Below are 22327 nucleotides of genomic sequence, written 5' to 3' on the forward strand. Positions count from 1 at the left end.
ACGGTTCGGTTTATTCAGTTTTTTTAAATTTCGGTTTTAAAGAAATGGAAACCGAAACAAGCACACAAAGTTAAGAAACCGAACCATATTAACCATAATATATCGGTTTGGTTTTTTCGGTTAACCGAAAAACCGAAATACATACACTCGTCAGTGTAAGTGTAATGATTCATGAGCACTGATTTGCATTGTATAGAATGCATAAAATAGTTACAAGAGCTAGCAAACATCAGGCAATGCTTTATTCGGCCAAGCAAACTAGTGAACATAATTAAGTGGAAAATCACATGAAACGTTCCATGTATTATGTACGGAAGAACACGTGTGATGCCTCAAAACTGAGCAGCTCATGCACTAAATGATACACTAGTAGTTACTTGCACGGCCAAGAGGCATGCATACATACTTGATATACATGGACATTATTAGTTAGATTGGGAGATTAGAAACTCGTAAAAGTACATGTGATCTAGCCGCTAGCCGGATGTCCGCCACAACCAACAAGGATTTGCCGGTGATTGCTAGCTCGCCTGAGTCAGGGCGGATGTTTAGTTGTTTGCCAATGGCTGAACAGGCCGCCGTCTAATTTACTTTTTGGTGAGACTTTCGCCTGATGGAGTGAACATGGTATTTGCACGGCGCATCCTACATATCGGTTTGTTCAGTCTATTCGGTTTCTTGACACTGAAAACCGAACACAAACCAAACACCAAACAACCTTAAAATTTTCCACCAAACCACCAAATTAACCGACATATCGGTTAATATGGTTCGGTTCGGTTTGATTTTTCGGTTTTCGGTTTAACCGTGCCCACCCCTAGCCACGCTACAACTCTTAGCCAATGCGACAGGGTTACTTTCGTGGAACTTTAACAGTGCGACTCTTAAAGAAAGAAACATTAGCGGAATACTTAAATAACAGCTCGCAAAAAAGTGTGCGCGAGTAGGACTGAACACACGACATAACAAGAGTGAACCACGTCCCTATGAACTGTAGTTCATGAATTTTGTTGACTAAATCTGGCAGCTCAGCTTATATAACCTATAGGCAGCGAAAGATTTGTAACCACGCACACTTTTTTGAATTTTCGAACTGAATTTTTCTTTTTAACAAGTCAATACTTTTTGAAAACCGAACAATATTTGTAAACACTCGAAGATTCTTTGGGAATGTCAAAAAAAGGAACAAACATGAAACCGAGTATATTTTTGGAAACTACGAACAATTATTTGAAAACACGAACATTTTCCCAAAAACAGGAACAAAATTGGAAAATGCGAACATTTTCCGAAATTATGAACAAGTTTTCAAAACGCAAACATTTTATGAAATTCCCGAAACGATTTCTAAATTCTTGAACATATTATGGGAACATGATCATTTTCGAATTTGTGAACAAATTTTGAAAGCAGAAACTTAAAAAATGGAAGCTTCTTTGGAATATTGTAAATTTTTGTAATTTTTCGGACATTTTTTGAGAATAAGTGAACATATTTGGGAATAATATTTTTTTTGAAATTTATGTACAAAATTTGATAACAGAAACATTTTTTTTGGAAAAATGAACAATTTTTTAATATTACAAACGGTTTTAAAATTTCTGGCTATTTCTTGATAAAAGACAAATAAACTTGAAAAATAAAATGAAAGAAAAAAGGGGGAAAACAAAACCGAAAATATAAAAAAGGAGAGAAAATAAACAGGAAAAGAGAAAAAACAGGGGAACACAGCTTGGGAACCGCCTCGAAAGTTCCAAAACTGGAGAAAACTAACTGGGAACGACCCCAAAACCATCGCTCAAACCTTTAACGGGCCGGCCCATCCCGAACGATCGTCGATCTCCCTGTGCGTCGCAAGGAATCGTCGATCCACCCCAAAATTGAACTCCATCTTACTCTAAGTTCTAGCGAGAGGGGAGCTCCTATTGTGCGCTGCAAGCGCCGGCCAGCGCTCGTGGCGCTTGCACGCGGCGCGTAGTGGGCCGGCCCAATGAATATTTTTCCATATATATATAATAAAGCACGGGTTGACTCTGTAGGTTCACCGTCACAATACGTTTTTTCCCGTGATTTTACGCTTTTGGTTTGAATTTAAAACATATTCGAGGTGGTACTAAATTTGTTTCGAGATAAAGGATTCGGCTGTTACACGCGTCACCCGTCTGGGCCTGGGCAGCGTCAATGCTAATGGGTAATGGGCCTTTAGAAACCTCCTCTCACGCCTTTTGTCCTTTTTCTCTTCCACGCGAGCAAGGAGCAACAACACTCGGGCTTCGGGGACGGCGCGAGAACTCGCGAGCGAGGAGGCTCCCGACGGAGCATGGCGGCGACTCCTGTAGAAGAACGCGGCAGCGGTCGGCGAGGTGGTTCAGGGCTCGGGCATCCATGGCGTTGGGGCTCCTGTAGAGAAGAAACGAGGGGGAGGGAGATGAGCAGAGAGGGGAGGAGGAAAAATAGAGAAGGGTCGGTACTCATCTGCTTACTCCAATGAACTGCGACTGGGGTCCATCCGTCCACGCGAGGAGCTCGGGCTCCTCCGTGGCTGCCTACTGCGTGCACCGGTTGGGCCACACCGTGCTGAGGCCGGCCTTCGTTGGGGGAGTGGAGGAAAAGAGGCAATGGAGGCGTCGGAGTTGGAGGCGGGGCAGAGAGCCAGCGGATGACAGAGGCACCATGGTCCACCGGCTGCAGGCAGGTGAGCGGGAGACGGGAGGCTCACTGGTGGACGCGCACGGCGGCGCGCGGTTGCGTGTGAGGCAGCCGGCTACAGGGGCATGCAGGCGGCGGTCGGGCACAGTGGTTCGGCGAGGCGTCGGGCAACATGATGGGCGTGGGCGGGGCACGCTGTCCGGGCGAGAGGATGGGCAGGAGGGAGGCGTGGAGGTGGAGGAGGTGGTCGTCGCCGGCGGCAGCGCCGCCCGTGGTCAACGCAGACGCAGCGGCCGTCCATGGCGGCTTAAGTCGATGTAGGAGGACGACGAGGAGCTTTGCGAGGGCCAGCGGTGCCGGCAGGTTCAAGCTCTCTGTATAGAGGAAAAGAGAGCGAGACGTGAGAGGGAGAAGAGGAGAGGAAGAAGAGTATGCACACTACATATCGTACGTGGATTTCATACATAGCTAGCAAACTCACGTATATGTATGCATGGTAAGTACGCACTCATGCAGTGATAAGAATTGTACTCCCTCTGTTTTTTTAGTCTGCATATAAGATTTGGTCAAAGTCAAACTTTGTAAAGTTTGACCAACTTTATTGAAAAAAATATCAACATCTACAATGCTAAAATTATATGGTATGAAAGTTAATTTCATGATGCATCTACCAATATTGATTTCATATTGTGAGTCTTTATATTTTTTTTATAAACTAGTTAAAGTTGGCAAAGTTTGACTTTGACCAAATCTTATATGCAGACAAAAAAACGAGAAAGTATATGACCGCCATCGAAGAGGAGCTGGTTCCGCCGGCCGCGGCAATGTCTTGACGCACGGCCGCTGTTGAAGAGTAGTCCTTTTTGAATGTCCGCGTGTTGGTGAGGAGCTGCCCCATTCTGAATTTTGCATGACAATTTCTGCAGCAACATGGGATTTCCTCATGACCATCAGAATACATGTTCAGGTACGGATTTCTACCGGACCATCAACACTCAAAACAATATATATGCATGCATGCAGAGAACAATTATACAAGGATGTATATTTGTTTATGGGTCATTTACAGTTCACAGGTTATTATGGTTTCTAGGTAAGCTTAATGTAATTTCACATGAGACAATCATCATGTACATACCAAAAGAATACTCCCTCCGTCCGAAAATACTTGTCATCAAAATGAATAGAAGGGGATGTATCTAGATGTATATTAGTTCAAGATACATCCCTTTTTATTTATTTTGATGACAAGTATTTTCGGACGGAGGGAGTATTTGTTTGCATGGGGATGAGATGACTGAATGCTTGTCACTGTATCAATTGTGAGATAAGATAAGCTATCTAAGAAACTTTCTGCATGGTCTGCTTGGAATATAGGAAGTGTGTATACCTTCTGTCTTATAAACCTACATTTATGAACCAAATATGTTCATTTCATTTTTTTGCTGCATATATGCTTAGGAAGACACAATATACATAGTTTAGTCTTGTTGTTGTTCGGTTCTATTTAACATATGTAGACCAACTCACAAGTTCAAATTATTTCACTGACACTTTTCTATTAAGAATTGTTTGCCATTAATTTTCTCATGTTGATTTATTTTCTCCTTATCATCCATCACCCATCATTGTCCCGTGATGTGACTCTCTTTCCCAAACGCACAAACAAAGAAATGCCTTGCATGCACTGCAAAATTTAGTTCCGTTCAATGCCAGCACATGATCTTCTTACAGTATGTGAACAACAACTAGAATTTTATTCCTTGGGTTCAGATGTGGCATTTGCTCATTTTATTTTGGGTTAAATTTGCGAGCGAGCTACTTTAGTTAGAATGCCAAGAGGTTAGTGTGGAATGAAATTTACTAAGGAATGTAGTGCAAAAGAATTTGTCGAATTTTTTCTATAGGATTAATTCACTCATACAATAAAGCGCCTAGAAAAAAATCATATGGATTCAACCCTTGAATTTTCAATGAAAAGATTTTGGATCAAAAATACCCTAAGGTGGAATAGAAAGACCACCATGGCCACAATTATTACCGAAAATGGTTGATGTTTGTTATGACAATTTTGACTACAAATAATAGAAAATATGCCAAATATTTACTAGATTCCCTAATGGGGCACACAATGGCGTTGTAGTAGGCAAACGCCAGAGTAGATGGGACACATTGACCCGCTTATATATATTGTTTTTCTCCCGTTGCAACGCACGGGCATATTTGCTAGTCAGTGTAAAAAATGCAAAACGCACAGGGAAAAAAGCTGACGCTAATTCGGCCACATCATGAATCAATCTCTGCACGTGAAAGCTAACTGCTTCAAGCATTTACCACTATACAAGGCTAAGTTTGTTGCCTATTATCAGGAAATAAATCTATTTGAGCTCTCCCTTAGTACAGACATTAACATATATGTTCACGTTGATTAATATAAAAAACAAATAATTCGCCAAAAACAGAAACGTTTACGAATTAAAAAATGTCATGGATTTTGAACAAAAAATTACGAAATTTTCAAAAAAAGGTTCACCGAAGTTGAAAATAGTTCATCAAATTTGAAAAAAATTCATCGATTCTTAAAAAAGTTCATTGGGTTTGAAAAGAGTTCATCAATTTTTTGGAAAAAGTTCACCAAACTTTAAGAAAGTTCATCAAATCTTAAAAAAGTTCATCGAATTTAAAAAAAATTCATCAATTTTCAAAAATAGTTTATCCAAAAATGGGAAAAAGTTCATTGATTTTAGAAAAGAGTTCATCGAAATTTCGAAAAAGTTCATCGAAAAATGAAAAATTTCACGAATTGAAAAACTGCGCATTTAAAAAAATAAATAATGGAAAAGAAAAAGAACAAAAAAACTGACAAACGAATAAAAGAGTAAAACGAAGATACATGCATAAGTTGGTTGGTGGCGTGTTGTTTGTGCCTTGTTTTTTTTTGAAGGAGGTCCTGGGTTCGATTCCTTGGTATTGCTATTAATTTTTTTGGATTAAAACACAGGAAGGAAAAACACTGGACGGGCCGGCCCAGCAAGGGAGCGCTGCAGGCGCCAGTTAACAAAATGCACGTTAACGGGCGCCTGCAGCGCCAAATAGGATTTTCCTCTAGCGAGGCTTCTCGCCAAAAAAAAAAAACGTTCTAGCGAGGCTAGCCATCCAAGCTAGCGACTACGAACAGCCACAACGCAGCGCTAAATTTAAAGTATAAAATACAGCGGCAGATACTTTTTTTCAGAAAATAAACATTTCTTGGAAAAATGTGAAAAGTTCTTCAATAGTGCGAATAATATTTGAAAATCGTGAGAAAATTTCGAATCTGGTTTTTGGAAACATGAATTTTTTAAAAATTGAACAAAATTTGAAAACGTAAACAATGTTTTTCAATATAGTGAACAAATTTCGAAATCTGAATTTTTTCGAACTGTGAACATTTTTTAAAAAAGTGAAGTTAAAAAACACTTAGTGTTTGGTGAACATTATTTAAATACATACATAACATTTTAAAAAATATACGACGAACTTTTTTCAATGCACGCTGAACAAAATTTCTACACACAAATGAACATTTTTTTGTACATAGTGAACATTTTTGAATGTGCGCTGAACATTTTTCTGCAACACAATGAGCTTTTTTTTAAAACGTGAACAATTTTTGAAAAATGAAGAAAATTATAATTTTGGACTTCTTTGGAATTTGAAACTCTGATGTTTTTGAAAATTTTAAAACATTTACACAATTTGGAATTTCTGGAATTTCCGGTTTCCTTCATGAAAATTTTAAAACATTTGTACACAATTTTAAAACATTAAAATTTCAAAAACCATTAAAATTTAATAAAATATTTGTACACAATTTGGAATTTCGGAAATTTCCGGTTTTCTTCATGAAAAATTTAGAAACATAAAAATTTCTGAAAATGTGTACACAATTTTGAATTTGAAACATTCTTTTAAGATTTAAACAAACTTTAAATAACATGAACAATTTTTAAAATTATGAGCAGAAAATAAAAAGAAAACATAAGAAAAGCAAAAAGTGAACAACGAAAAGAAGCAGAAAAAGAAATCAAGAAACATGAAGATAACCGGGAAATCGGTTAAAAGAAATAAACATGAACCGGTTGCTCCTCGAGGTGGGTCGGCCCCTGTGTTGTCTATTGTTGGCTTCGCTTTAGCGAAGCAGCGACTCGTTGACGCACACGCGTGTCAAATAGGATTCACCCGAAATCACTAACTAAGGAGTACTCCTTCCAAAGATCAGTCTCACCTTCCCAGGTTGCGATCACAACCTGGGAGTTTTTCCATTTTTCATAGATTCGTTTGTTCAAAACATTTAATCTCATAAAACGTGCGTCCAAATCTCGAACCATTTTTAACGTTATATTGCTCGTGTTGAGATCTTCAAAACTAGATCCCATATTGATAGGCTTTAACACATTTTTTTCGCAAAAAAACTATACGGGAGCACTATTTCCCCTTTCCGAAAGCTATTTCTGAGAGGCACATTTGTGACTCTCGCAGAAGCAAAACCGTGCCTCTCACAGAAGAAATAAAAATGATTTTTTTTCCGTTTCCAAGATGCACGGCCGTGCCTCTCATGGAAGCAAAGCGGTGCCTCTCACGGAAGGGAAAAGAAAAGAAAACATATTTTTTATCCTTTTCCTAGAGGCATGGCCGTGCCTCTCGGGGAATCAAAATCATGCCTCTCGAGGAAGCAAAACCGTGCCTCTTTTTGACTTTTTTTTTGAAAAGCTAAGAAAGACCGATGAAAAACCGAGAAGCCAAAAAAGAGGAAAAACCATCTAAAAAGTCAAAAACGCGTGCGAAAAAAAACAAAATCAGGAGGAAGCGCGACACGTGACAGCGGCGTGCTCTTAGCCCGCACACAAGTGATCGTTGGGAGGGTACCGAAGAGCCCTCGATAAGTTGCTCTCGGATCCATCCCATTCTATTGTTCACCGCATTGTAGAAGGGATGCTTCCCCTCAAAAAAAAAAGAAAGAAGGGATGCTCCCGAAGAGCCCTCGGATCCACCCCATTCTATTGTTGAAATAAAGGGATCCGAGAGCAAACAATAATAGAAGGGATACTGTGAAGGACCAAGTTACCCTACTTGTTGTAGTCATGGATCTCCTCCCTGCCCGGCCTGACCCAGCCCAGCCCAGCCCACGACGGCACGCGTTCTGCGGAGTAAACCGCGGTGCTGGGAAGCCTCATCGCCAGAGAAAAGACAAGAGACGCCTAACCCAAACCCTAGCCGCATCCCACCCACGACCGGCCGGCAATCCATGGCGCTGCGCAACCTGGCCAAGAAGTTGCGGATCCCCACCTCTGCTGCTGCCCGGCTCCCGTCCGCCCCCAACCCTGCTGATTTCCGGTTCCCATCGGACCCTGGCGCTTGGCGGGCGTCCGTTTCTCGGCTCGAGGTATGCCCCTTCTCCTGCCCACCGCGCTCTCTGAAGTAAATCACTAGTTGGAGTTGGAGTCGCTAGTGCAAATCGACCAATAGACCGGTGATCTCTTGGATTCCCCCAACTCCGGATCTAGAGTAGACCCTTCGCTGTCGCTGAGACATCAAGTTTCGCCCTTCCTTTTGCCATATTCAAGTCCTGCCGTTGTGCTGTTGCCTGATTCCTCGACCAATTCAGAAACTCTTACCAACGACTGATAAGTGGCTTATTTCATGGTTTCTCCCTGGTGTATGTTCATCTGCAATGGGAGATTACTGATGCGCCTTCTATTGTTCACCGCATCCTTTTATCTCAAGAAAGGATCTGGAGTAAAAGCACAAACATATACCATACGCACCCTAGACTTCTCTGCGTATGCGATGCATTAGTGGCTGCCATGCCTTCGCTGTAACAAATTACGCTCTGATGCATATGTGAGATCTTTACTGTTGGCAGCATTTTAACGAGATGTGGCTCTTACAGATCATTATAAACATTTTCTACTGTCATGAAAACTTCCCCTTTTGCCTTTGACGTGGCTGGCTCACTGTTACAGACAATTCTAACTTGACAACCATTTGCATTGTCATGAAAACTTTTCTCGTTTCTACCTTTGCATGAGGCCGGTTGTCAGAATTTGTAAACTACAAGCTGGACTTTTCCATATCTTAGTCACTCAGTTCACAAATTCTCACTTATTAGTCAGAATTTGTAAACTACCAGCAGGACTTTTCCATTTCTTAGCTACTCAGTTGATCAGTTCACATATGTGAATGAGACACTTAGGTTCTGACTTATCAGTGTTAATTGAAGATTGACAACTTGATTTTGGGATGATAGCAAAACAAGAGGAGAGCCCTGCTGAGAAGCCTTCGTCGCCAGAGAGAAATCAAGACACGCCTAACCCAAACCCTAGCCGCGTCCTCGACCCCCTCCCCACACCCGGCCGCCAATCCATGGCACTGTGCAACCTGGTTGCAAAGTTGCGGATCCCCACCACTGCTGCTGCACAGCTCCCATCGGCCCCCACCCCTGCTGCTTTCCGGCTCCCATTATCCCCTAGCGTTTCGTCCACATCCGTTTCTCGGCCCCAGGCATGCTCCTTCTCCTCCACACCGCGCTCACTCAATTAAATCACTAGTTGGAGTCGGTAGTGCAAATCAACCGATTGATCGGTGTTCTCTTGAATTTCCCCAACTGTGGATCTAGACCCTTCGCTGTCGTTGAGACCTCGGGATTTGTAAAATACCAGCAGTACTTTTCCATATTTTAGTCACTCAGTTGATCAATTCACAGATTTCGAATGATTAGGTTCTGACTCATTAGTGTTAATTGGAAGATTGACAACTTGATTTTGGAATGACAACAAATCGTATGTCTTCTACGGTGTAAGTTTTGTAAGATCTGAAATTAGAGCACTAACAGTCAAAGATCTAACCTTGTAGCACCAACAGTCAGGAATGCTCCCTTAATGAATTTCTTTTTGCAGCTGTTAGTTGAAAAGTTTTGAACTTGGTGTAATATCTGAACTTATCAGGTGTATTTAGCGCTGCAAATACTGTCTTGTGATATTTTTGTTCTCCTGTATCCTACCTACATGACATGTAAGGATAATAACGCTAAATCTTGCACTGGTTACTACCTTCTCAACTTCTTTTACCTTGTTGAATTGTAGAGCGCTAGAGACTGGTATGAGTTTCAGCGAGCACGTTATGATGATGTGACAACAGAGTTAAAAAACTTCAGGTAAAATCTACAACAATTCCATTTTAGTGTTCATTACTACTCAAATGATTGAAAAAGATTTTTTGGCAGGCGTGAGGTTGTGTGGACTGAAAGGGCGGCTAACCTGTTTGATTTGGTTTATAAGGTGGGTTGTCCTATTGTCGTTGGTACTTTGGTCATAAAAGTGATTGTCTATCGGGCCATGTGATGGGTTAATGGCCATCTGCTGTGCGAACATGAAGTTTCTGCCCCCGAGCTCATATGCTCCCTTGTGAACGGTAAAATGAAATAAAAAAATCAGAAAAAATCAAACATTGACGAATACTCAACATGCGTGCAATTTTCCATGAAGAAATAACATTCCAAAATGCTTCTGTAAAATGAAATAGTCGATTTGGAGCATCGATTTTGTTTCTTATAGGAGCATCTTGGAAAAAAAATCTCAATGAACTTTGCACGCATGTAGAAAATTCGTCAATGTTTGTTGACAAAAAAATTCTGATTTTTTTTAATTTTGTTTACTACTGTCATTGAGGATGCATATAAGCTCGAGAGCAGAAGGCTCATTGGCACAGATGCATGTGCGCTCGTTGTGGCAAGTGGCAAGTGGCAAGAGCAGATAACCATGTAGAAATAATTGATTGTTGTATATATGTCTTGCTTTGTTGTGTCATGGACCAGTGGCTATGACTTTATGTAATTGTGTATAAGCATACTTTCTCGTAATGTTTGTTGCTTTTGTTGGATTGTTGAAGAATGCTGCGTTTGCTTTCAACTTTTGTTTGTGCTTGTGGAAGTAGCGATGGTGTGAGGATTCTCCTATTGCACTTTGTTCATGAGCCTGGTTTATGTACATTGGACTTGTCCACTTTGCCCTGTTTAGCAAAATTAAGTTTACAAGCTTTTGACAGTGAAGCGATAACCTTGAACCGCTGTGCATCCAACTTATCCATGCAATGTTGAGGATGTGTATATCAGAGTAGAAACTATTTTTAACTAGCCATGGATGTTACAGATAATCACTTTTGTGTATGATTTCTTTGCGAGTAGCATATGGTTACTTTGCTGGAAACTAGAGCTTATCTTCGGAATGTCTTCAGTGCTATTTATGCGTCAACATTTTTATTTATATATCAAACAACTAAGCAAGATGCTTGGGACCAAATTATCTTGCATGGGCCAAATTGCTGGTCAAATGCTAATCATATGCTCCTATAACAAGCTAGTAGGACCTGCAGCCTGGCTAAAAGAAAAGGAAAAAGAAATTCTTAACAAAATACACGCCTGATCTGGGATACTTGGTCAGAGGGAGGGAGGAATTTACAACTTAATCCTAGACACGGCACTTAATAAAAAAACTCAAAGATCGAAGGGCATCACAAGATTGGAGGAGGGAGACGATGGCTGCCAGGTCCACTGCTTGCGGATCGCTTCGCTTACCGCTACCGAGCCAGAGTGTCCTCCTCGCATCTTCATCAAGTAGGCTGCCGAGCCGCTCGACGGCGACGTTGGCCGTCACTCGGTCCACACGTCGCCGTCATCGCGGCCATGCTACCCGCGCCGGGTGGCTGTGTCCATCCTCGGCTCAGGTGGACACACACCAGTACAGTTCCAACGTCCAAACACACGCGCGCACGCTCAAGTGTCGCCCCAGGAGACGACTAGAAGAAGCAGGCATGGCACGATATGATCTGGCACTCGCAGAGGCCCCTCGTGGCTCTAGACGAAGAAAAACAACGTATCCACCACAAGAGATGTCCATGAAAAAGCTGGTACAGCAACCCTACGTCTGCTTCAGTGACCTGATAGAGGCTTTGGCAATGTTTGGGTGGGCACAGGTCACAACTCTGTTAAACATATTCTTGTACCTTGTTTACAAGTGCTAAATAACTGCACATGGCACACATCTCAAGAGAAGATCGAACAGCAATGATAGGTGGAGCCCAGGTACCCTGGTTCTACCCAACATTTCTACCCGGCGGCACATGGATGGTTACAGTCATCAAGCACATCTCTATCAATCTCTGACCTAGCATTTCTACTCCACGTTTTTTTTACACTGTCATAGTGTCAAAAAAACTTCTTATATTTTGATACGAAACAGTGTTAGAACCTGAACCTGTTTTGGTACTGAAGTATGTTTACTCTGGTTTCATTATGATAACCCCGCAAAAAAAAAGGGTTTCATTATGATAACGGAACCAGGGAGGCCTTTGGCCCGCCCCCTGCTGATCTAAAACCTAACATTCGATTAGCATGGCATGTGAAATCTCGATCCCTAAGATCCTAGCTCGGCACTACAACATGAGTCGGATGGTCCCTGCATATGTATCCACATTCTGCCAGAACCACATTATGACCAAAATAAGTATGTCGTATATGCCACTCACTATATGTAATATATCTAGCATAAATCCACCAATCAAGCTGATCAATCTCAGATCTGCAGCTCCATGAAATTCAGTTCAGTTCCCTGTGTCTGTCAGCAACTGCTCATGTCATACCAACCGACTCACACGGCATGTCGAGCGACAAGCAAGGCCCGGTAGGTGGCGGAGATGTAGGCATACGCGACGATGAAAACCAGGATGTCATCCAGCAGGCCACGGTACCCTAGGGAAGCTGGAACCAAAACAGCATGATCATATACATAAGCTCTTGGAATTCATGTTGATAGTTTGTCAGATGGAGATGGTTGAATCAACTGGCCGCCTTACCTTCAGGGAAAAGGTCCATAGGGCTCACGAGTCACGAGGTACAGCAGAGCAAGGGTTGCCTGCAAGCCACACAACAGGGTTGATTTAGAATAGGAAGATTCTGAACCATCAGAATGATGTTAGATTGTACAGTACATGCTTGACAAATGTGTAGTACAAGGGCTGCTAGCTATTGGTGAGACTGAAACATTGCTAACCATAAACTCAGTGGCCGAAACTACACAAGTACAAGGTTCATATAGATAAGTGAGGGAAATCACATCATATGGAAATACTATCTAATCTGGCCGATGCCCAGACATAGTTACAAATGATGACAGAATAAACCAACACCCTGCACTAGCCTAAACAGACCAACACCAACGAGAAAATCTGGCAATTTTTGTTTGTGTGATTCTTCAAGACTTCATCGAAATACATCTCATCTTCGACAAGTCTAATTCTAAGCTTTGCATGGTGGGTTCTCAGCAGAGCATATGATATTATCCAACCAGGATAATTCACAACGCAATAGAAAGGTTGCAGGGCTTCAATATGCAGTGACTGATGGAGATATGCCGAATGAAGTAGTCTGTCTGAACTCTGAACTCTGAACTAATCCAGATTTTCCTAGTTCCCATCAAGTAAATCCTAAACCACAGCATGACGAGAATCGATTAGCATCCTGAAAACTAAATTCAGCTGGGCAACTAATAGTTCTTCCAATAAAAAACACCTTTCTCTTGAGATGAAATTGCTCCTGCATTACTCAAAACAGAATTTTCAGTGAGATATTAGTTGTTATCAACTTATTACTTGAGCGATGTGAAAAATTATTTTAAAACAACCCACTGATACCTGAGGAATTATGAAAGCTCACAATAAAGAACAATGATGTATAGTAACCTCGCAGTTTGTAACATTTTACTTATGAATTTGAGCTATGAAATTGGTTGTCTGACACTGGCAGGCTCTGTAATTCCTTTTACAACTTAGCAACCTAAGGATCGACTTTCAGTTGGTACACTGCTAATCTATTAGTGATCACTCAGAATATTATGGACGTAATTAACTGGAATTTTTAGAGAACTGATATCAGTTTACGGGTCATGCAGAATCTAGTAAATAGCACATTGCAGCACTAGACCATGGTATCTGTTGTCTAAGTGTCATTGACCGATTAGTGTCAGGCCCACTGACATCACATGATAAATGAAGATGACAGAAGTAGACCAATGGATGGACTTAACTGCCAATGCGAATTGGGTTTTGAAGAACAAGGGAGGTCCTTGTCGTCTGCCTCTGAATTCTATCAGCATCCTCCTGATGTAAAAGGGCTGGAGGTCTTTCAACAAGGGCTGTTACCCTGCACCTCCCAGCATCAATCCATTCCTTGCTTCGAGCTGAAGCATTTGGAACCGCCTCCGAGTCGATGTGGCAGTGCTCCGAAAAATTGCAGTGTCTAGCGATTGTTGAGCACGCTCAGTTCCAGATAGAAAACTAGTTACGTGTTTGACTTTGCTATTTTGTAGTGTATAACAACCGGTTAAAGTTCAAGAGCATGAATTTGGCAGTATGACGAGGGTTACACGTACTTGTACTTCTATCAAGTTAATGATATACTAACATGGATGGGTGCAAACTTTCTAGCTGGACAGAACCTTTGTTGTTACAGTGAAGACTATTTAATATATGAACATATGGTAACATTGTAACATAATCTCTCAACTCAACTAATGTTGCAGAAGCCAACTCACCAAGAACGGCCTCTGATAATTTATATGGCTCAATTAGTTAGGTGTGACTACAGTATATCATCAACTGAGTTCCAATTGTACAGTCTGGCAGACATTCAATGGATTTATTTCTAAGCAGATTCGAAGGGTTGCTGTTGCAACTTTTAAGACATTGGACTGAACAGGCATGTGGAGCTAATAGAACTGCTTCTATAGACTGAACTAGATAAATTAATAGGAGTTCATCAAACAAATCTAAAACAGTACAACTCTGTTTAGTTCTATTTTCAGAGGTGAAGTAACATTTCATCTGAAAATACGCCACCAATCTAAACATGACAAGAAGCCAAGAGAAAAAGGCTAAGTACGGGCACTTAGGCCTTTTCCACTGATGTAATCGAGACAGCAACGGGACTCGGTATATGTAGAAGAGTTTTATCCAGAAGACATGGCAGGTTTACCTGAATCATACTGTGAGGAACTCCAGCAAAACAGCCATTGTACTGCTCAATTCGGTTCATGATAGGAGCGTTTCTGGTTCATCACGCAGCAGGACACCAGCAGAGTTATAGGGCTATGACAAACAGCACAACTGGATGACCAAAGAACAGATCCATGTAGCCAGACACCCACGATGCAGTGCCCTGTATCTGTATACAAACAATACCATGTGACACATGTCAGCTGAGGGGACTTTTGTTCATCAAGAGTCCAGCAGAAAAATGTTAACTGGCAGTCTAACTAAACATCAACACAGACACAACGCGAAGTCTAGCATCCAACCGAAATTAACCAAAGCAAGTGTATAATCATGTGAGGTTGAGCATTCATATTTTACATAAAAGCATTCGGAGTTGAGCATATGAAACGAGGCAGATCCAGTACCGGCAATTGACATGGTCATGGACTCAAACACTGCACGAATCAATGCACTAACTTACATGGACAAGCATCTGAAGTTCCACAAGCGCACATGGCCCGTACATATAACAGAATGTCCATGAGCGATTAAATAAGCCACATGAAAATTTATGAACAAATGTGACCCGAACAGAAAACCATGATAATATTTCATTATTACAGATGCACGCCACGATGAAATACATGTCCCCGAACAAACTGGCATCAAATCATCCCCAAAACCAACGAAATAGAACAAGGCAGCTAAGCAACTATCGGAACTAAGCATCAATCCATGTAAAATCGGCTCATTACAAGCCATGGAGGCGCTAGTAGAACAGAGCCACCGCCTATCCATAGTTCCGTACCCGCGTCCACCAAAACTCTGCGAAACATTTCAACTAACCCCAACCCGAACGCAGGCCCCACATAGTGACGAAGCTAGCTGCAATGTCACGGGAACAATTACACCGTGACTGCCAAAGCCCAACCGGAACGGCCCAGGAGGGGTGCCAAGCCCAATGTGCGTGTCATCGGCCTGGAGTGGAGGCAGTGAGTGGTACTTAATAGCTGCGAGTGCTGTGTAGTGGGTATCAATAGATCACCGGACAGAACGGACCGTCTTTGGGTGTGTATCTTCTCTCCCACCTCCGGCCGGCTCCTTCTCCCGATCCCCTTTTCTTGCTGAAACCCTAGCTTGTATCTGTACCCAATCGAGAGACCTAAGCATAATAGATCAAGAGATCCACCGTAGACTCGTGTCATTTGGTACTCATTCGGAATATCCTACACAAAGGGTAGATAACCACTTACCAGTCTGCAGTAAACCCATGCCTGTTGCTAGGAACAATCTCGGAAGCTAGAGAGTCAGCTATGCCATGGCTGCAGTGCTAGATGAACATGGTTATTAGTTTTACACTTCTCAAAATGACCTTATCAGTACCCTGGACATCGCTGCAGAAAGCAAGTGGCAGTTATAGTGCCATATGCCTCAGGAAAACAAGGTCAGATAATCACTTGCAGATCGATATCCCGATCAGTCGAGCATAAGAATATCTGCTGTAACTACCTCTGAGTTGCTACAGTGCTGCCCATGTGTGCAACTTATACAGAGTTGCCCCAGCCTTGCCATCTTAGCAAGTATGTATATGGCTGTGCTTTCACCTCCTCCAGTGCAAAAAACATTTCTGAGTTACACATTTATGATACAAGAAATGCACTCTGAGCAAATCTGCAATAAAATAGATGCATAGAAAGCTAAACATCCTTTTCAGGTGATACACTCTTTTCAGACAGTTGCACAAGACTGCTAAAAAATCCTTTTTCTTGCAAAGCTAGGGATGCAAACGCAGGCACGACTGAACACTTAAATGCATAGCTGGCAAGCTTCTATAATTGCAAAGACCAGAACGAATATGTGAGTCCACCCACAGAGTTTGACCTCACATTTTTAAGAAACAAGGACAAGGCCCCTTTGTACATCAAGTCAGCATCCAATGATGTTCTTCCGAAACCCAAAAGAAAAGAATTTTTTTTCTTTTTAATGAGCTGATCTGTCCATGTTTTTAACCCATCCAGTTATAGTTTACATGATCAAACAATAGCTGATGCAAGTCCAATGGGAAGACCATGGAATTTCCTGCACCACTGATGTTAACATTTACCTGCAATTTCATATGTATACGGTCAACAGATAGATTCGTTCCAAGAAAAACATCTAAGGTTACATACCAAAACCGGAACAAGAGGTTTGTTCTGTTCCTAAACATATGCAATCCAACTAAAATAGTACCAGCAGCCAGCACACTCAAACAAGGAAACCTAGCAGTCACACCTCAAAGAAAAAGTAAATGTCTATTCTAATTTGCTGAGAAGGCTAGTCCAACATTTTCAAACTTCCTAGTAAATATCTCTTATTGACTCCTTCCAAGGTTCCCACTTCCCATTAGCTTCCTGTGGGAAAAGCACCACAATAAAATGCTTGACAGGCTCTGCCTCTCCCAGGAGTTCTGATTTGCAATGTCCAAAAATAACTCATCCACTGCTTTGCTTCCATTATCTCAGTTCCTCCACAGTTCGCTACAGCAATGGATCCCCTTCCCATACACACAATCATCTGCCTTGTTTGTTGGTCATTTTGTTTATTGCCATTTTATGCATCATCCAGCAGCCGCCTTCTTCCCGACAAGCCGCTTTCCGCTGGTAGCACCATCACCTCCGACGACGGCACTTTTGCCCTGGGATTCTTCTCCCCATCCAGCTCCAGCACAAAATATTACTACGTCGGCATATGGTACAGGAACATACCTGAAGACAACGTTGTGTGGGTTGCCAACCGTGCTATGCCGATAACCGATCCTTCTTCTGCAACACTCGCCTTCACAAGCGGATCTAATCTTGCCTTGTCAGACACCAGTGGCCAGCTTCTCTGGACGACAAACATCAGCGCTGCAAGGAATTCATCGTCAGAGGCAACTGGTGGAGAAGCCACGCTTGATAACAATGGGAATTTTATTCTTCGGTCATCACATGGCACAATTTTATGGCAAAGCTTCGATTACCCGACCGACACTCACCTTCCAGGTATGAACCTCAGGATCACCCACAAGATGCATGCGCTACAACAGCTCATCTCTTGGAGAAACCCCCAAGACCCATCCCCGGGCAACTTCTCATATAGTGCAGACCCTGATGAGTTTCGGCAGCGTATTACATGGAACGGCTCAACACCATACCGGCGAAGTCTGGTATGGAACAACAATTTGGTAGTTGGGAAGTATATTGAGAGTATCAAGTCCACAATTTACTATACACTGCAAATTATTGGTGATGAGGTCTACGCTTCTTTTGGACTACCAGTACCTAGTGTCTCAGTAGTGCTAATGAAGATTGACTACTTAGGCAAGATGAAGACACAAATCTGGAATAGCAACAGCTCCAAATGGACTGACCTGTATTCAGGACCTAACCAGGAATGCAACAAATTTGGTTACTGTGGTCCATTTGGTTACTGTGACAACACGCAGCCTATTGTGACATGCAAGTGTTTTGATGGCTTTGAGCCAAACAACAAACAAGACTGGATGGCCCGCAGGTTTTCACAGGGATGCCACCGGATGGAAGCACTTAGATGTGGTCAAGGGGATGGCTTCTTAAATATGTCAACCATGAAGATTCCTGACCAGTTCTTGTATGTCAAGAATAGAAGCTTAGATGAATGCATAGCAGAATGCACAAGCAACTGCTCGTGCATGGCATATGCTTACAGCACTATGAGAACTAATGCTATCGATGAGGATGATACTAGGTGCCTATTATGGATCGGAGATTTGATTGGCACGGAGAAGTTCATTGGACAAGGGGAAAACCTCTATATCCGAGTTAATGGACCGAGTGGTACAGTTTACTGTTTCTGTTTCTCTGCTTGCTTTATTAGATATACTCCTCTATTTGTGTGTCCAGTGGAGCTCCAATAATCACCTCCTTAGTTCTATGTTCAATGTGAGTACAAGAAAGGTTTAAATCAGTAGTGACGGACAAATATTAGAGGGTAAACTTGATAATGCCATTATGATGGAACTGTTTGGTGCAACATATATGCAGTCTGTAAATCACTACAATCTTTTCCATACAAAAAGATAATAGCTTATCCAATTAGAGGGTGCTGATTAAGAGCCACTGGATGCAGAATGAAAATACGAGCATGCAGGGGTTGGCAATATCCCAGATCATGTAAAGCATTTCTATCTGAATAATTATCAAGGAACAGCCTCTAATACATGTTACAGACATCTGAGGTGTCAGCAAACATTTGGCCAGCCACCAACACAGTTGGTCCAAAGTCTATAATTCTATATATGTCTGATCTCAGTCAATGCATAGGATGTGAGCCTAACTCACATGGGCGGAAGAGCGAATGTCAATCATACCACCCTGGTTCGAGCCATATTTCATTGAACTTGAATTTGAGTTACTGTCTATTTCCTATTAATAGAAATTGTAGTTGCTCCTACAAGTTCGTACAATCCATGTCAATCTACAAGATATACATCCCTATAGAAGGAAACCTTCAAGTTCAGGCATAAGTCGTTTATGCCATCTGATTATATTACATAAAAAACTTGGGCGTGACAACCATTCCATCCAGTTCAACAAAACATGTTGTGCCGGATTTTAGTTTGAAGTATCAAGCCGAAGTTTTGTATTTCCCAAATGTTACCATACTCGTGATGCAATTGTTCATGTGAGAAATAGATTGCTTGAGAGTCGAGACTATGTGCATGTAGTTCATACTTGTAAGAAATATTTAGTTTGTGAAACTAACTATTTAGCAAATGTGTAATCGTGATTGCTTACAGACTGAATTTTGGCAGATAAAAACCGGAAGAGCAATGTTTTAAAAATTACACTGCCAGTCGTTTCAAGTTTGCTCATAATCATATGCGTGTGCCTTGCTTGGATCTGCAGCTTTGGAGGTAAAACACAGTGCCATACATTCTCGGTGTATTTCCATCAAGCATGTTTGCGAAGGCCAATGCTATTCCATATTTCTATGTGATATGTTCCTCTACTATAACGTTTGCATCAATGTTCCTGACAGGCAAACAAAGAAACAAGAAAATTTGGAAGAAGCTGATGTCAGGAACTTCAAGCACTTCTATTGAACTTCGTGATGGAAACTTGAAGTATCCTTTTATTAACTTCCAAGAAATTGTACTTGCAACAAACAATTTCTCTAACTCCAACATGCTTGGACATGGAGGTTTTGGCAATGTTTACAAGGTAACGTGGAATTTTCTCTTATAGAGCAACATAACTGTATTTCCGTCTTGTTTGACTTAAAAGTATGCAAGTGTCCAGGCGACATTAGAAGATGGTACAGAATTTGCTGTGAAAAGGCTTAGTAAGGGTTCTGGACAGGGGGAACTGGAGTTCAGAAATGAAGTAATACTCATTGCGAAGTTGCAGCACAAAAACTTGGTTAGACTTCTCGGTTTCTGCATCCACGGAGATGAGAAACTATTGATATATGAATACTTACCTAACAAAAGTCTGGATGCCATGCTTTTTGGTATGTTCTGCTTACGTCTTGCCAAATTTCAGTAAGTAATGAAATCAACTAAAATAACTGATTATCCTTCAATTGATGCTGTTGGTAGCAGATGCCACAAGAAAATCAATGCTTGATTGGCCAATAAGATTCGAGATAACCAAAGGGGTAGCTAGAGGACTTCTTTATCTTCATCAAGATTCAAGATTGAAGATAATTCACAGGGATCTCAAAGCAAGCAACATATTATTAGATGCCGAAATGAGCCCTAAGATATCTGACTTTGGTATGGCAAGGATATTTGGCAGCAATCAGCAGCAAGAAAATACCAACCGCGTTGTTGGCACATAGTAAGTGGTATACTGCATAAATTATGTTTATGCATTGTTCCTGTGCTTGACTAAAATTATGTTCTGTGTTCAAACAGCGGTTACATGCCGCCTGAATATGTTTTGAAAGGAGTGTTTTCTGTCAAGTCTGATGTATATAGCTTTGGAGTTTTACTACTGGAGATTGTGAGTGGCTCAAAGATCAGCTCTGTGCACCTAAAAGCAGACTTCCCCAGCATTATAGCCTACGTAAGTACAATGACATGTTCGAATTTCTGCAAGTACAGTAAATATATGCATCTTGAAAGGGATAAGATTGGATGCAGGCATGGAGCTTATGGAAGGATGGGAACACAAAGGATTTTGTCGACTCGTCAATTGTGGACAGCTGCTCACTTAATGAAACTATACGGTGTGTCCATATCGGTCTCTTGTGTGTTCAAGGCAGCCCAAATGCACGGCCACTCGTGTCGTCAATCATGTCCTTTCTGGAGAATGGAGATATATCACTTCCACCTCCAAAAGAGCCTGTGTATTTTGCAGAAGATAACCATGGTACTGATGGAGCAGCAGAAAATATTGTGAATTCTAAAAATAACATGAGCATTACAGCACTAAAGGGACGCTAGTACCTAGCAGTGCCGTGTGTACTTTGTACAACTGTATACTGGATAAGAAACTGGGATTTCTCTTGAAGAGCAAGAAGCTTTGTGTTAATATAAATAATGTATTTCAACCCCAGGAGCCCACAGCAAATGGGAGAGGTCTCAGTGTTCTCATTAAAGACCCTTCTCAGCAAGAATTTTGGATGCATAAGAGAAAGCAAGTTAACCAACCAATTGAAATTTTGTACGCTTACAGAAAAGGATAGTTGAATTGTATATTTTGACATTTTGCATGCAGTATGTCTGTTAGTCAGAGCACCATAGAGGTTCCTTTCAAGGGATAAAAGACAACTGCCGATTTGCGGAAAATGAAAAAAACATGCCAGTAGCTGGTTTCTTCTTTCAGGCATTTCCACAAACACCTTGTACTCACAACTCTGAGCTCTCTGCTCACGGGCATCATTCATCGAAGACAACCTCGGCGCGAGATTTCTTCCATTAATTCGCATCAAATAGGGTGCAAGAAACAACTAGAGAGTGGCATGGCTTAGAGCACGCACCTTTGAGAAGCTCTCGCTCCACCCGGACGGACGGCCTCGCGCGCTAAGCCGTCGGCGTGGCGTGGCGGCGCGTCTTGGCCTGCTCCCCGTCCATATCTGCCGCCTGAGCCGTACTGGCTGCCAAATGTGAGGCCGGGAGGAGGAAGAAGGTTGCGCCACCATCATTTGCTCCTCCTCCCGCCGGAGATGCGGCGTCTCCGCCCCAGCCGCTCTGCTCCCGTCGACCAGACCAGCTCCTTCCCCTCGCGCACCTGGACCTTTCGGCTTTCTTTGGTGATGATTCGGCCCTGCCCAGCCCAGCCCAGCCAGGGTTATGGGCCTGGCACTCCACGCAGTTCTCTATCTGTTTAACCATTCACCCCTCAAAAAAAAAATCCGTTTAAACCATTTGCCCCTTAAAAAGAAACTGTTTAAACCATTTTTTTCTCAGAATAGCACATTTTAAATGTTGGAAAAATTCTGAAAATAAATGAGAAATTCAACACTGAACAGTACATAACATAAGTTGGGCTTTAGATTTGGCCCATTAGTACATTGATATCAAATTTGTCATTTTTGTATCTCAAGATATATTTCAAATTTAGATACGAAATTCGGTGACAACATACATAGATGTTGTATCAATGTG

At 41.8% G+C, this 22327-nt stretch overlaps 2 protein-coding genes and 1 long non-coding RNA gene across 20 annotated transcripts; 2 read left to right on the forward strand and 1 right to left on the reverse strand.

Moving 5' to 3' along the window:
• Positions 1 to 7822: 7822 nt before the first annotated feature.
• Positions 7823 to 10577, forward strand: LOC123146157 (uncharacterized). 2 transcript variants are annotated; one of them, XM_044565746.1, is made up of 3 exons: positions 7823 to 8074; positions 9774 to 9844; positions 9902 to 10577. In XM_044565746.1, exons 1-3 carry the CDS (start codon positions 7937 to 7939, stop codon positions 10029 to 10031), a joined length of 339 nt encoding a protein of 112 aa, XP_044421681.1. In that variant the 5' UTR covers positions 7823 to 7936; the 3' UTR covers positions 10032 to 10577. The 2 variants fall into 2 exon arrangements, with proteins under 2 accessions (XP_044421681.1, XP_044421682.1); XM_044565747.1 differs by having other exon boundaries at positions 7848 to 8074; positions 9914 to 10577.
• A 1350-nt stretch (positions 10578 to 11927) lies between these two features.
• LOC123146161 (uncharacterized) lies at positions 11928 to 21988 on the reverse strand. 17 transcript variants are annotated; one of them, XR_006472647.1, is made up of 6 exons: positions 21700 to 21988; positions 17463 to 17603; positions 16225 to 16319; positions 15969 to 16109; positions 14717 to 15877; positions 12730 to 13981 (listed from the first exon to the last, which is right to left on the reverse strand). It is a non-coding gene; the product is annotated as an uncharacterized lncRNA (long non-coding RNA). The 17 variants fall into 17 exon arrangements; XR_006472640.1 differs by having other exon boundaries at positions 12730 to 13170; positions 13256 to 13279; positions 13770 to 13981; positions 15969 to 17603; XR_006472633.1 differs by lacking the exon at positions 12730 to 13981 and adding exons at positions 11928 to 12445; positions 12541 to 12599 and having other exon boundaries at positions 15969 to 17603.
• LOC123146160 (G-type lectin S-receptor-like serine/threonine-protein kinase B120) lies at positions 17243 to 21163 on the forward strand. The gene is made up of 6 exons (XM_044565748.1): positions 17243 to 18551; positions 19756 to 19937; positions 20016 to 20226; positions 20318 to 20555; positions 20633 to 20783; positions 20861 to 21163. Exons 1-6 carry the CDS (start codon positions 17243 to 17245, stop codon positions 21161 to 21163), a joined length of 2394 nt encoding a protein of 797 aa, XP_044421683.1.
• Positions 21989 to 22327: the final 339 nt, after the last annotated feature.

The sequence above is a fragment of the Triticum aestivum genome, chromosome 6D (genome assembly GCF_018294505.1).
Source record: "Triticum aestivum cultivar Chinese Spring chromosome 6D, IWGSC CS RefSeq v2.1, whole genome shotgun sequence".
Classification (NCBI taxonomy): Eukaryota; Viridiplantae; Streptophyta; class Magnoliopsida; order Poales; family Poaceae; genus Triticum; species Triticum aestivum.